The 14,356-nt window shown below is 36.3% G+C and overlaps 1 protein-coding gene across 1 annotated transcript in view; it reads right to left on the reverse strand.

Annotated features, from left to right (window-relative positions):
• NDUFS4 (NADH:ubiquinone oxidoreductase subunit S4) overlaps positions 1–14,356 on the reverse strand; it is a 47,305-nt gene that overhangs the window by 14,222 nt on the left and 18,727 nt on the right. Inside the window, exon 2 of the mRNA XM_031609446.2 lies at positions 12,746–12,824. Coding sequence (XP_031465306.2) covers positions 12,746–12,824 — 79 coding nt within the window. The remainder of the gene's footprint in view (positions 1–12,745; positions 12,825–14,356) is intronic.

The following is a 14,356-nucleotide window of genomic DNA, read 5'->3' on the forward strand; positions in this document are numbered from 1 at the left end:
ACATGGTAAGTTTTACATAGCACATACTATCTAGAATTCATGCAAAGCTTATGTAAGTAAATCTTTTGGTGACACATACACAAGCAACTGGCTTGTTTTTTGTCAATGTTTGTAAGGTATTTAAAAATACCTTGCTTCTACAGTCAACAATTTTTTAAAGCTTCACAATCCTTAAATTAAGAACAGCAAAAAATCAAGTAGTTAAGAATAAGACAAAAGCAGCATTTTTAGACCATAAACTTTCAAATTAAAGGAGAGGCAGTCTTAGCTTACCTGCATTTAGAAAGCCTTCTAGTACATAAAAAGAAGTTTCAATCACAGACACTAAGTCCTGGCCAACAATCCAGAGGCATTGGCAATATTTTCTGTATTTTTTGTGTGCTTCCAAAGTTGTTTTAGTGAAGTTCTTACTTTTAACATTCACTAAAAGTTATCTGTACCTATGCATAGAGGGGAAGTGGTCTCATTTGTGTGAGATGTATGGTTGCCATGCATTCTTGCAGTTCTGTGCAAAAACTGCCTTATCTGTTCAAGTTGCAAAAGATTGAAGGGGTAACAGTATTCAAAGGCTGACAGTGAACTGGGGTACTACTTTCAAATAAGCACTGCAATTGCTGTTGCGAACCTGGGCTTTTACACAGCCAATTCATAATCTGTACAGCAAATATCTTAAAACCTGAGATACCGAGTTCAAATTCTAATGCATGTCAAAATTTAAGACTTGATAACTCCAGTGAAATTTCTTACAAGGAGGCTGTAAACAACATCACTGCAGTGTACGAAACAGCTATGGTGATTCAATTTAATTAGCTAGCAGTCTCCCTCGGCTGGTAGCTAGGGCACAGCATACCTAAAAAATTTAAAAGAATTCCATTATTGTGCACTCCAGTGTTCCTTTCGTTTCACTTCCTAGCTACCTATTTACTCCCTCCTTAATGGTAGCTGTGGATATATATATAGGGGATTTAGCTTGAAGGGTTAAAATTTTAGTAACAATGCAGATTTTATTAAAAAAAAAAAAAAAAAAGATTTTCAAAGGTTTGCATGGAGGAAGCAAAAAGTACTGTTTCAAACTTTAATCTGACAATACTGTCACAGTAGTGCACAGTTTGCTACTGAGAACAATTTCCAGAAACCCTGAGTTCATGTAAGCCAATGCCTGCTTCCATTGTGATGCATGTTCTCTTTTCTTTACACCTTCTTTATAATTAAAGTGATTTCTGTGATCTTTGTCACAAAGTAATTAGTGGTTTGAGACACAGGGGAGAAAAACAAAGGCAAATCCCCAATCAAGAAATGCAAATTCAGAGCAAGATCCCTTGTTTGTGCATGCTTTGAGAAGTTGCATTTAAGAAGTTAGAAGGAAGCCAGACCTGTTAAAAGCTGTTCCTTACCCTAATGCAAGATGTAATGCTTCTACATAATATGCATGGACTTCAAAAGTTGAAAGGGGGTGCTAAATAGTGTACACAATTTCCATACACAGCAGGTAGTGAAGCAAGAAAAGAAGGGACACAGTTACCCTCGTTAAATAGATGCACAATAGAGAACTGTTATGCAGTGCTACCATAGGAAGGTCTATGCATCAGGGATGCTGCGGCTATTAACAGCTTAAATGTTCGCTATATTTTGTTAATCAGCACACACAGCTTTTAAGCCTTCGATGTGTTTAAGAAAGATCTTTTTGAACAGTAACAGATTCATTATTTCCTGGTGGGTTCATGGGGCTTCAACTGTTTAATCATAATCCAAAAATAAGTGGCTGAACATCACTGGACAAAAGCTGTTTCTTTAAATTTACCTGTATGGTTAAAATGCAAGCATTCTACAACCTTTCTGTAGAAAGCAGGATCATAAATAGTATGTGTTACTGTTATTTTACAAGTTCTTTTTTTCATCTGCTCTATCTAGAAGTTTGTTGTAATTTGTGCATAGGCCTGGAGGTCTTAGCCTTTAAGGTTACTTACAGGGCTGAAAATCATGGTCTTCTACTTTCTAATATAATACCGAAACCTGTCATTAAGATAAAAAGTTTGGTATTCAAATTCAGTGATTCATTTTGATTCACTACAGCTTTCTTTTAAGTATTCTATCACTGTGGGGGGAAAAAAATCAAAGGAGAATACAATGTGCAATTATGTTTACTGAACAGTGATAAAACAGTAAGATTTTTTATTCTTTTGAAACAGGCATTACAGATGATATTCAACCTCTGACTTATAAGACAGCCAGAATTAGTTGACCCAGGAATGCTTTTGAACAGAACTGGCATGGTGGCAAAAATGTGTTCCCTTAAGAAAAAATAAAAAACAGAACAATAAAGAATAAAATATGAGTGCTGACTACATTTTATCTTTAAAAAGGTTCTGTCCAGTTAACATGTTACTCAATGAAAACTTTCAAATATGTGATGGATAATAATGATGCTAGCTTGCACTAAAAAAGTGTTGGTTTTTTTTTTTTTTTTTTTTTTTTTGCATGAATACACATCCAAGACAATTCTGTAAAGAAATACTGTCTACTTCTTCATGAGTTGGTAATAGGAATTACTCATCCTATTCTTATTTTTTATTTTCAACATTTGTAGTGTAATGGTATCTCAAGAAAAAGATACACTACTAATTCTGCATGTCTTTGTCATGGCTTTGTTAGCCAGCACTTGGTAGAAATTCCTTACAATTCATGCTCTTCTCATTTCTTAACCCAATCTTCAGGCTAATAAATAATAGAATAAAACTTATTTCCTCATCAAGCAAAGGTGTCCTTTGCACAAAAAGCAAACAGATGGGCACTTTAGCACCAATAGAATTGAATATGTCAAAACAGAGCAACTTCCCTACGGTGCTTCACAAGACATGAATTAAAAAAACTCCGTGGTCTGAACATTAGATCCTTTCTCTATGGTCCACGTCCTCACTCACAGTTTAACATGCATAATTTGAGAAAGCAGCCATAGAGTAGTTCAAAGGCACTTAATAAGCTGTCTAGAATTGGAAGACCATCTCTTTACATTTCATCATTGATGATCTGAGTTGAAATATGTATTAAAGAAGCAGCAAACTCTACTGCAGCATGCCTGTACCTCTCTTGCTCCTGCCCAAGATGTTCCAGGATTCTCACGGGATTACAGAGATGCAGTTTTCCCTTCCAGATATGAAAAACTTTCTCTTTTCTTTCTTAATAAAGGAGTTAAGCTAGAACTTCACAACTAGAAACAGCTTTCAACTCTACAAGCCGGACTTCCTTAGATAGTAAGCAGGAGTTGTCTTATCTACAGAAACTTGGATTTAATACATAAACGCAGAAAGAAACATTTTAGTGAACAGGAAAACAATGGGACTACAAGGACTTGTTTACTTGCTACTCCTCTCAAGACAAGAAGAATTCTTGTTATCTACCAAAATATTTCATAACAGGGATTACTATTTAAGTATTCTAGACAAGTTAGGAGTAATGGCACTGTGAGAACCTGAAAATATGACCTAGCCTCTGAAAAGCAAAACTACTTCACAAAACAGCTCTGAAAAGGAAGTTACTGCTTTATGCCTCTTGATTACTAAACTATATCAAGAGCTTACTTTTGTTCTTACTAGCAGTGATGCTTACATATTTGGTCTTAGAAAACCAAACAAGCATTTGCAAGTTGAATAACCTGTTGGAAACCAGACAAACTAAACATGGCACAATGCTACTCCTTTAATTTGTTCTGAACAGCCATTGTAGCAAGCTCTTCAGAAAGAGTATTCTTTGATAGAAAATAAAATACTATGTAATGAAACAAAAAACCTCCTGCATACCCTTCAAAGAGAGATATTCTTTGACCCACTGCTCCCAGACTAAAGCCTTGAAATTTCTGCACAAGAATGCTGCACGAAGGAAGTCCAGACAAAACAGACACTCAAGATGTTAGGAGGTTGTGTAACTTCAATCTCAGACACTCCTCCTTTCAATACCCAACACAGATAGCACTGCCATGCACCCAAAGAAAAGGCACTCAGAGGAAGAAACCCAAATCATTTGCCCTATTCTAAAAAGAAGTACACCTATACAGAGATAAGGATGCAATTGCAGCACATTGTTATAACTGTGAATCACTCTACACTAAGTTCTGGGCTATCTGCAAAATATAGTTATGTAAAATGAAAAAATAGATCAAACTGCCGTTTACTCATATTTATTGTATTTATTGCTCTTAAAAGACAGTAAGTTTGAATGGAATTTCCTTAGCATAGGAACTTTCTTCATCTAAGGTAGTGAATTGCCTGCAGACATTCTTACAGAAAGCTGTCTGTTAGTATCTATCCAACCAGGTTTTCTAAATCACTGCAATCTTGATCAAACTATAACTACTTAAAAAAAGAGTTGCAGCAAGCAGTATAGACTAAACTGAGCTAGAATAGCTAGAATGGAAGAAGGATTTAATTGCCAAACAGCAAAACACAGTGAACTAGCAGGCTGAAAATGTATATATAGCTACATTATCTGTAGTTACACACACCTGAGCTTGTATAGCACTCAGCATCAAATGCAACTACCAGACAAAACTACAAAAGAAACTGCCAAGTTACTTAAACTATCTATGTTTAGAAATTACTCCAGTAAACCACTATGATATACATGAAATGAAAAGTATTATTGCTCTTCTCAGAACTATTAAAACCTTTAAATATTAAATGTCACATCAACATGACATCCAAGGCTTGTTTTTTTCTCCCCAGAGTAACAGTTAGACTTCACTAAGAAAAAAAAAAAAGAAAAGCAATGTTTTTAAAGATTATGTTTTGCAATAAAGATCTCAGACACAGAAAATAACAGTGACTATAAAAAGAGTAAAACAGTTTGAGTATTTAATTCAATGCAAGCCCACACTTTAAATATTTGTGATTCAAGCAGATGCATTTGTATTTTTATCTGTGAACATTTAGCTTTCTCTTGAATATTTCACTTGTACTGAAAGCAAGCATTACTTCTGAAATACTCCCAGAATGCAGTTTTATGGAAGCTGTTGATCTAATTGAGGAAAAAAACAAACAGAAGGAATACAATCTACAAGAAAGTTTAGGGGGAAAAAAAAAAGAGGAAAAGCATAATAATAACAGTATATCCACCTGAAATCCAGAGAGACTGCCATCAAGGTACCTATTCTTTGAATAAAACTTCGCCACATCACAGACCGTACATACAAGGCACACAAAATTCTCTAAGCTACATTCCTCACCTAAAGAGGAATGCTGTCCTAAATTCAATTTTTTATGGTAACCAGTTGAATAAATACTGCAGTTAGAGTGGATTAAATGAAGAAAAGATCATTCTAAATTCTTTTATCCTATTAAAAAGCTTTAGGAACAGCTTGAACTCACCCTTAAGAAATAACCTGTAAGGAGTATATGAAAAAAAAACCAAACAAACAGAACATCCACTGTATGCTTATTAACACAGTAATGCTTGAAGAATTCTCGGCTGAATTGTAGTTTCAAGGAAAGAAAATATAGTAATCCTGCCTTTAATAAATGCATACTTTGCCAAGTATCTCTCTTCACTGAGTTGCAAAAAAAGGTCCTATAAACAGTCCTCAAACACAGTGTCACACCGTCTCACACGTAATTTTACGACACATCATTGCATTGTCTTTCAGAGTAAAGCAGAGCATATACCCTTGGTTCTTGGGAAAGGATGTTAGGAATGATCACACTTTGCAAAGCATGCTAAGGTTTTATTTGCTATGTCCTTTATTTCACAGCAATGTAGACCATCAGATTGATATGGGATGAAATTTTATCATTCAGGCTATTTTTCACTTATTTGTATATTTTATTTTGAGCTGCAGTATCATCTCTATTTATTGTAAGATATACATAAGTCATGTACCACTGCTCAAACTCAGAATTTAAAATTTCACTATTTTCCATGCCTCAAGCAACATGGGGATTTGGATGAATGTGTACAAGATGGCTTCATCCTGAAAACACTGTGATGATTGCTAATGATGCAGTCTTCCAGAAAAAATGAAGCAAACTATTTCTGCAACTGGTTACTGAATGTCCATGCATGCTTTTTTCCCCTTAAGATGTTTGTCTTCTGAGAATCCTACTGATACACTGTTGCTCCTCGATTATCCCACAGTAAACACAACAGACACTATTTGTTACTTATGGACAGCAACAAGGAAGCTACTAATCACAGAATCACAGAATGGCCAGGTTGGAAGGGACCTCAAGGATCATGAATCTCCAACCCCCCTGCCATATGCAGGGCCACCAACCATCTCCATTTAATTCTAGACCAGGCTGCCCAGGGCCCCATCCAATCTGGCCTTGAACACCACCAGGGATGGGGCATCCACAACCTCTCTGGGCAGCCTGTTCCAGTACCTCATCACTCTCATAGTAAAGAACTTCCCCGACATCCAACCTAAATCTTCCCTCCCTCAACTTCAAACCATTTCCCCTTGTCCTGCAGGTATCTACCCTTTCAAATAGTTGGCTCCCCTCCTGTTTGTAGGCTCCTTTTAGGTACTGAAAGGCTGCAACGAGGTCACCTCGCAGCCTTCTTTTCTCCAGGCTGAACAAGCCCAGCTCCCAGACTCCTGATCCCCATTTCACAAGTTAGTAATCAGTTTTGGTGTAGGCTGCTGCAGTATGCAGCATTGACTACTCTCTTGAACACAACCTGAGAAGTATGACCCTGAAAAAGCAGACATGTTTTCTGCACCAAATTTAACATATACTGGTAGCATGTATATGGTAATTCGTTGTATGGTGGGGCCTCTTTAGCTCGTGATACTACTTCTGCTGGTGATGTTCCAAACTATAGCTTCATTGTAAGCCCCCTTTATCATGTGACGCAAATGAAGAATGAGTTTACATGGGGCCCTGTAAAGGAACCGACCACTTCAGAAGCAGCCTGAATCCCCTCATACAGGGCTAAGATCTTTTCAGTTGGCGTGTAGCCCTCTTCCGACCCCTTGTAGGCCCGACTCCAGAATCCCAGGAGTCGGCCTCGGGTCTCTCCTGAGGCTCTTTGCCACAAACTCCAAGTGGGACCTTTCTATCCAGCAGCAGTGTAGAGGATGTTCTTTATATCCTGCCCTATCCGTACTGGCCCTAAGGCCACGGCACGGGCTATCTCCTGTTTAATCTGTTCAAAAGCCTGCTGCTGCTCAGGGCCCCATGTAAACTCATTCTTCATTCGCGTCACGTGATAAAGGGGGCTTACAATGAAGCTATAGTTTGGAACATGCATTCTCCAAAAGCCCACTACACCCAAAAAAGATTGTGTCTCTTTCTTACTAGTGGGTGGAGACATAGCGGTGATTTTGTTGATCACATCTGTCGGGATGTGACGATGGCCATCTTGATATAAATCTGTCACGGAATTAACTAGATCAGTTTATGCCCGTGACAGGGGGCAGTAGGCCCCTGCCCTCCCCACCCCCCGCCTGGGCCCACAAAATGGGAAGGAAGGGGGAAAAGGAAAAAAACAGCGGCAACAATCTATGGAGGTAAACTTATTTTACTAACTATGATATCAGAATGCAAAACAATACAATATAATACAATCTAATTGAAATTGAGACTAATAAATCAAATAAGATATGAGAGAGAGTTCCCAAGACCGAGTCAAACCTGAAAAAGCTTGGAACGGCTAGGAAAGCACCTCCAGCACCCACTGCCAGGCAGTAAGAGACCGCCCCACCCAGAAGGGTCAGATCCCGTGACTTCCGTAATGTATAGGGATAGGTACGTAGAGTTAGAACATTAACACTTTAATTCCAGTACATGATGTTTTGATGTGGAATACTGAAAATCAAATAAAAAAAAAACAAAACCATGACAAAGGTATCTTCAACAGCAGTTATGTAGAAGTCTGTCTACAACAAGAAGGAAATCAGCTCTCCACCGATTTTCAATAACAAAATATCTGAACCACCATGAAAAAATTCACAGTATAGGAAAAAAACCCAACAATTTTAGGACAGCAGCTGAAGGATCAGTTGTATTACTGCAGTTAGTCTGTCATGCCTGTAACACAACCTGTCCCTGTATACTCCAGCCATGCTGCATAAACACTTTTGTACCTTCATTTCAACTGCACTTGATAGCACTCTTTTTGAATGCTTAACTCTGTGCAGCAAATCCATTCTATCTCATCTTGGCTTTATATAAAATATAAACATCTGTAACGTGGCTAGAACTAACAGCTGATCCGTAACAACTGTTCCGCAATATTCCTAGAATCTCTCAAGTAACCAAACTCTTCAATTGCACTTTGCTTTCATTTTTGAGCCACAGCATGTATGCTACTGGTGAAATAAGCTGCTATTGAGATGCAAAGGTTACCTTCTGCTGTTGTAATTTTGAAATACTGTTCTAGTATTAGTATCATTTAACCACTACAGAAAATCCATTTTAGTGATAAATATTTGGGGGTAATAAAAAAAAACACAGAAGTGTCAAGGCTGTGGGTGTCCAATTTCTGGGTTGCCTGGGCAACACTGAGTGAAGAGGAATTGTCTTGGGCCACATACATGTGGGTCATTCCAAAACTAATGCCTCCTATTTATTTCCATGGAAACAAAAGATACAAAGAGCACAAAAACACTACTGGATAGAGCAAATCCTTAGCTGCAAAACACTATTTTTCAGCACTATCACCATCATTAGCTATGCATTTTCATTAGCAAAGAACAAGAGCCTGCATGCCACACTCAAAAAATCTGCACCAGCGGAGGTGATCTACTGTCACCACTGCCAAAATGCACCACCCACCACCTTACTTTGCTCACATCCACTACTTGGTCTCCATCAACATTCAGCAAGTATCGATCAGTGTCAGTCGATGCCATTCTTTTCCACACGAAGAAGTTCAGTGGCACAACTTAGCTTCACATGCACTTCCATGTCAGACATTGTTATGTCAGACCGCTCTTCTGCTGCCATCCATTGCACAGCGGTAAAACGTACTGGAAAAATGGTGAGGAGGTTCAGTTTCTATTGCTGTACCACCAACATCTGCTTCTGATGTTGGGGCCAACATCATAAAACAGGACGCATTGTTTTCAGAACAGTCCTCACAAAATATATAATATAGTTAACGTACATGAAAGTTAGAAAATTTATTTTAATTTTTGATGGTTTTTTTTTTTCCAAGCATAAGAAAGATAGCAACAAAACCATAAAACTAGGTATTTGACCTTGTTGTCAAATCATTGAAACTAATCCATCAGACTGGTTTGATGGTAGTGGTTGCAATAGTTTGTGAGTTCTCAAGATGTTCAGTAGAGATGTGATGAAATTTTACTCTTTTCTGTACTTCATTCTTGACAGCAGTTGTTCACAAATGTATGTACTGTCAAAAAGCAATGAAGTGAGAGGTACTTCTTTCTGGTAAGGGAGGTCTTATAAAAGTCTGGAAAAGGGACATGATCAAATTTTTTATTGTAACTCTATACATTCTATTTGGAAATTCACAGGTAATGTATTTATGTTGACTGAAAATAGAGTCACAAATATACAAAAAATTAATGGTTTTTTTTTTTTTTTTTTTCAATCTTGAAATTCATTTTCACGACCAAAAGCCTTAGAAATCAAGTTTCTTAATACAAACAGTTAAATTTTTCAGAACACTACCTGCAGAAAATTTGCTGCCAACAGCCTTTGTCCTCTATAGCCCATATTTCCTAATGCAAGCAGGGTCTTGAGAGACTACTTTTCACCCAGCTATTTGTCGAGACTCTTGGAATATGACCTAATTGGTGGACAGAGATTCAAAATATGACACAAGAACTGTATTTTTGTTTAGCTTTGTTCAATTTGTATTACACTATTTGGATTTAGCTGCTCACTAAAATTATTTTATTCAACACTCACAAAAAACAACTACTAATTCAGGCAAAGATACTCATTTTTGAATGTGTTCTATTTAAACTGAGTATATAGCATTGAGAAATCCCATTTTTTTCTAGTATCAACTGCCCTGTACTTATTTCAAATTCATTTTTCACTATTTCAATAGAACTAACTTTTCTATCTTATTCAACACAGGCTGGACTGCAGGAAGAAGGCAACTGGCTACCGCTTATGCTATGATACTTTTCCCCCTTCTATTTCATTTGTGATTTCCAAGAGAAGGAATATTTTGTTCCTTTTGGATTCAAGCAGATTCTAGCTTATTCAAAGGAATCCCTGTCAATCAGGTTCTAGTTAAGTATATGTTCATGTAGGAATATGAAGTCCATGAAAGTACATAGACTCAATTACAATAACCAATTAGAAGTTTATAATAGCCACAGTGTTATTTTATATTAGCCTTGTAATCATCAACTCACAGAGGAGATCAGTTTCCAAGTATGAGTTTCAGAAGGAATGGATAACCATATCATATTTTCTGCCCATTCCTGCATCTTCTTTCTGATATGTACAAAAACTACCTTTGAAGTGATGTCAGACTTAAAATATGCATACTATATCTATATGAAAGGGCTAACAAATTCCTCGAAATATAATTTAATGACTTCCAACTACAGATGCCTGTATCTGGCAGTAAGAAAAAGGAAGGCTTTTTAAAATTAAATGTTATATTAAATACTGTTTAATTACAACTTGCAGAGTAATAGTAGTTTTATTATACCTCACAATGTCATTTAAAAAATTACCTATTAAATTACTTGTAATGTAATGTTTATTAAAATTGGGAAATATGCTGAAAAAATCTAAAACTTATTAATATAGCACTCTATTTATACACAAGGTTTAACACATATCTAGATAAATTCTGAAAATCCCAAAAAAGGTGAAAACCACATAAAACCTCTTTGTGAAGGCCCTCTTTTCTAATGGGATATGTAGTTTTGCTTATTAATATCAATTATTGGACATTTTATGGTACTATGAATAATTATTCAAAAACTTATCTAAATATTCAAATGAAACTATAGAAAGTTTACTCTAATTTGATACCATTTTGTTTCAGGCCCAAGAATCTGGGGGAAAATACTTGTGCACCCAGAATGTGCACTTCTGTGCAAATTATCACAGGAAAATACCCTCCAATCTGACATTTAATCTAATATTCAAAATAACTGGGGATTAAACAACCATTTAGTTTACATGTTTCTACAACTGACAAGCAAACAGTGGACTTGAAAATGATCCAATGGCTACTAACACCAGATCTCAAAAACATCCCAATGACTATGAGTGCCTCCAACTCGATAAGAACACAGATGTTAGAAACAACCGTGCCATTTACAATTCACTTACTCTAATACTGAGAGAACAGGACAGTTGCATTTCAAAGTACTATCACTTTAACTCAACTGTGAGGATAAACTTTCATTGCTAGACAGACAAGGTAATGTAAAACCCTACCTTATGATAATGTACATGTAATATAAAATGGAAGATAAAGAGTATTTTGTGGGTCTGCCTTTGCACTGCAGTCTCTTTCAGATTTACGTATTCATCACTGGAGGTCACAACAGGGAAATCCGATGGTGTAAATTCAGGTATTATAAATATTCTACTTAGATTTTTTTATACATTAAAGAACAGTGTTACAATAATCAAATTTAATTTATAATATGTTTAGGGAAATGTAGATCTATTGACATGGTGCATCTTATTTACATAGTGACTCATGAACTCCTGCACATTAAATGAAACTTCCTGAAAGCCAAGTTATGCAATAAGATTAGCAAGATAACCATCCTAGCTAAAATAAAGTATTTTTCCCTTATTTTTGAACCTAGAATGATGTTAGAAATTTTTAAATACAGAAAAAAAAATTACAAAAAAAAAATATTTACAAATAGATAGAAATTTATTATTGCTAAATGTAAATTACAAACTATGAGAAATAAAAGTCCTGCATAGTTGTCAAACTAGGTGCATTTTTTTCTAATAATCTGTTAACAATGTGTAATTATCTCTACAAAAGTTCCATTTAAAAATACAAATCCCAAATATTTCTTCTTGTTTGTAAGTAGTTAACATAGCTTCAGAATTACAACCAAGCAGATACAATATGAACTGTCTGGTAAATATGATGGGAATTTTTTTTTCCCTGAAGATTCAAAAGTGATATGAAAACCAATGAAAAGCATGCTTCTGCTGTGACGCATTCCCTCCAGAAGTCTTACAAAAATTATACTATTGAATAATGTAAACATAAGTGTCAGGTTGCATCTAGAGTAACAGACCACACATTATGGAAGAACTTACAAGAAAAGATTGCCAAATTTCTGATCTGCTACTGATTAGCAGAAGAATGTTATGCGTTTGTTCCTAGTTGTAATCCAACCTTCATGCATATTCAAAAGCTAGAGTATATGTACATAGTAACAATAACCTTGCATGTCTCTTGCACACTATTTAGTAATATGGGTCCTAATGAAGATAATTTTAGGAAGCTGGCAAATTCTGTATGATTCCACTACACAGAAAAATACTCAGATTTCAAAAACAGAAAACTTGTTATAAATTACAGCTCATACTGATCCTTGACCACAATGTAATAATAAACAAGGTACTCATCTCTTTATATTGCTTAATACTTGGAATGCCATATTTCCTTCACTTACTTGTTTTACCAATGCTGCCTTTTAAAAAACGTATAAGGATTTTTGCTTTGTAGTTCATACTTGTATGGCTTTCCTAGAAGAGCGCATAATACCATACTGAACGCCTATTGTGTAGAAATAACCCCGAAGGCTGTATCATAGCAGTATGCAGCAGAAAACCCTTACCAATTTTTCATCAACTGTGATGAGTTGCGTGTCTCGAGTTTGGTCCTGTGCCAGCCGCCATGTGGAAGTGCTCAGTGACCTGCAGTGCAAGACTTGAAGTTAAAAAATGATTCATGCAATGAGAAAATAGAGGCAGACAAATCTTACATAAACAAGTTACTTTAACAATATCCGTCTTGTAAAAAAAATTGAAGAGGGAGAGATGAGGGCACAAAAATCCTTTTTCTCCCCAATTAGTTCTGTCTGCTGAGTTTTTGGCAGACTCCCACTTAGCAGTTCACAACAGGCTGCACTTTATGTCAGCCTACAGGCTCTCTGTCACAGAGAGACTGCCAGTGGCAAGGACTGTACTGCTCTATATGAATGTACAGTAGCTGGTTTGTCACGAACAGACAGAAAAATACAAGGCTGCTGCAAGTATTCTGGAACTCTGATCCTTAAAATGATGGCATCAGAAGAAAAAAATCCTAAACCTATTTGTAATGGGAAAACTCCAGTTCTACACTTCAAAAGAGAACTTTTTTTTTTTTTTTTTAAGCATAAAGAAAAATCAACAAACAGAACAAAAACTCTAAGCTAATAATTCAAACAAAATTTTCTGTCTTTGAGTAGGCAAAGTTCACAACCATTTTGCTGCATTCCTAAATCAGTACAGGCCAACTTATTAGCTTCCAGGAAATATGATTAATCTTTCTGCATAACTGCTAAATCTGCAAGGTACAGATGGAAACAGAATCCAATCCCACATCACTGAATTAAGAAACAGAATTTGCTGTTAGTTTGCATTATGTCAGTGATGTCAGGATTAGGCCTTTTGAGTGCAAATCATCTTTTGGCAAAACAATGCAACAGCAAGTGAAGCAAGCCAGAAAGCACAATTCTCTGAGCTAGTAGTGTGCTTCATGTTTAATTAAGGTCATTTTAAACAAACGAAGCACAAAAGTGCAGGAATACAAACAACTAACCAGGGGCTAAGCCACTTAAGTTTCAACTGTTCTTCAGAAGATTACTCAATTTGGGAAGCCAGACATACTTGCAGATGCAAAAGAACTTTTAGATTTTGCCTTTGGAATGCTTACGACTGTACTTCTAATGATTTAACACTACTGCCTTTTGAGGAAACCATCCACAATTGTCTTAAAAAAAAAAAAAAAAAGGGAACAGCTTTTTAATCAGAATTACAAGATTCTCAGAAAATCTGCAACACAAAAACAATCTCCATATCCAACTATACAGTAACTACTGAACAGACACTACTTTAAAAGGGATACTGGGATAACTAACATCCAGTCATTCAAAACCTGCAGAATTACAACAGGATACCTTACAAAGGATATTAGTAAGACATGAGAACATGGAAGCTGTAGCTAAGGGTAGAGTCCCAGTGATGCGAACACCTACTCATGTCTTCCAGTTTTAAATCTTTCTCCAGTTTTTGTGGATTCTGGTGACAGTGCATTTCATAGATTCATAGGTTGGAAAAGACCTTCAAGATTATGAAGTCCAATCAGCACCCTGACATACAAAGTCCCATCACTGAGCCATATCCTTCACTGCCACATTTGAAGACACGAAAACAATCACTATGTAGTACTACAGTGCTACAAAGAG

The sequence above is a fragment of the Phasianus colchicus genome, chromosome Z (assembly GCF_987193195.1).
Source record: "Phasianus colchicus chromosome Z, bPhaCol1.hap1.1, whole genome shotgun sequence".
In the NCBI taxonomy this organism is placed as follows: Eukaryota; Metazoa; Chordata; class Aves; order Galliformes; family Phasianidae; genus Phasianus; species Phasianus colchicus.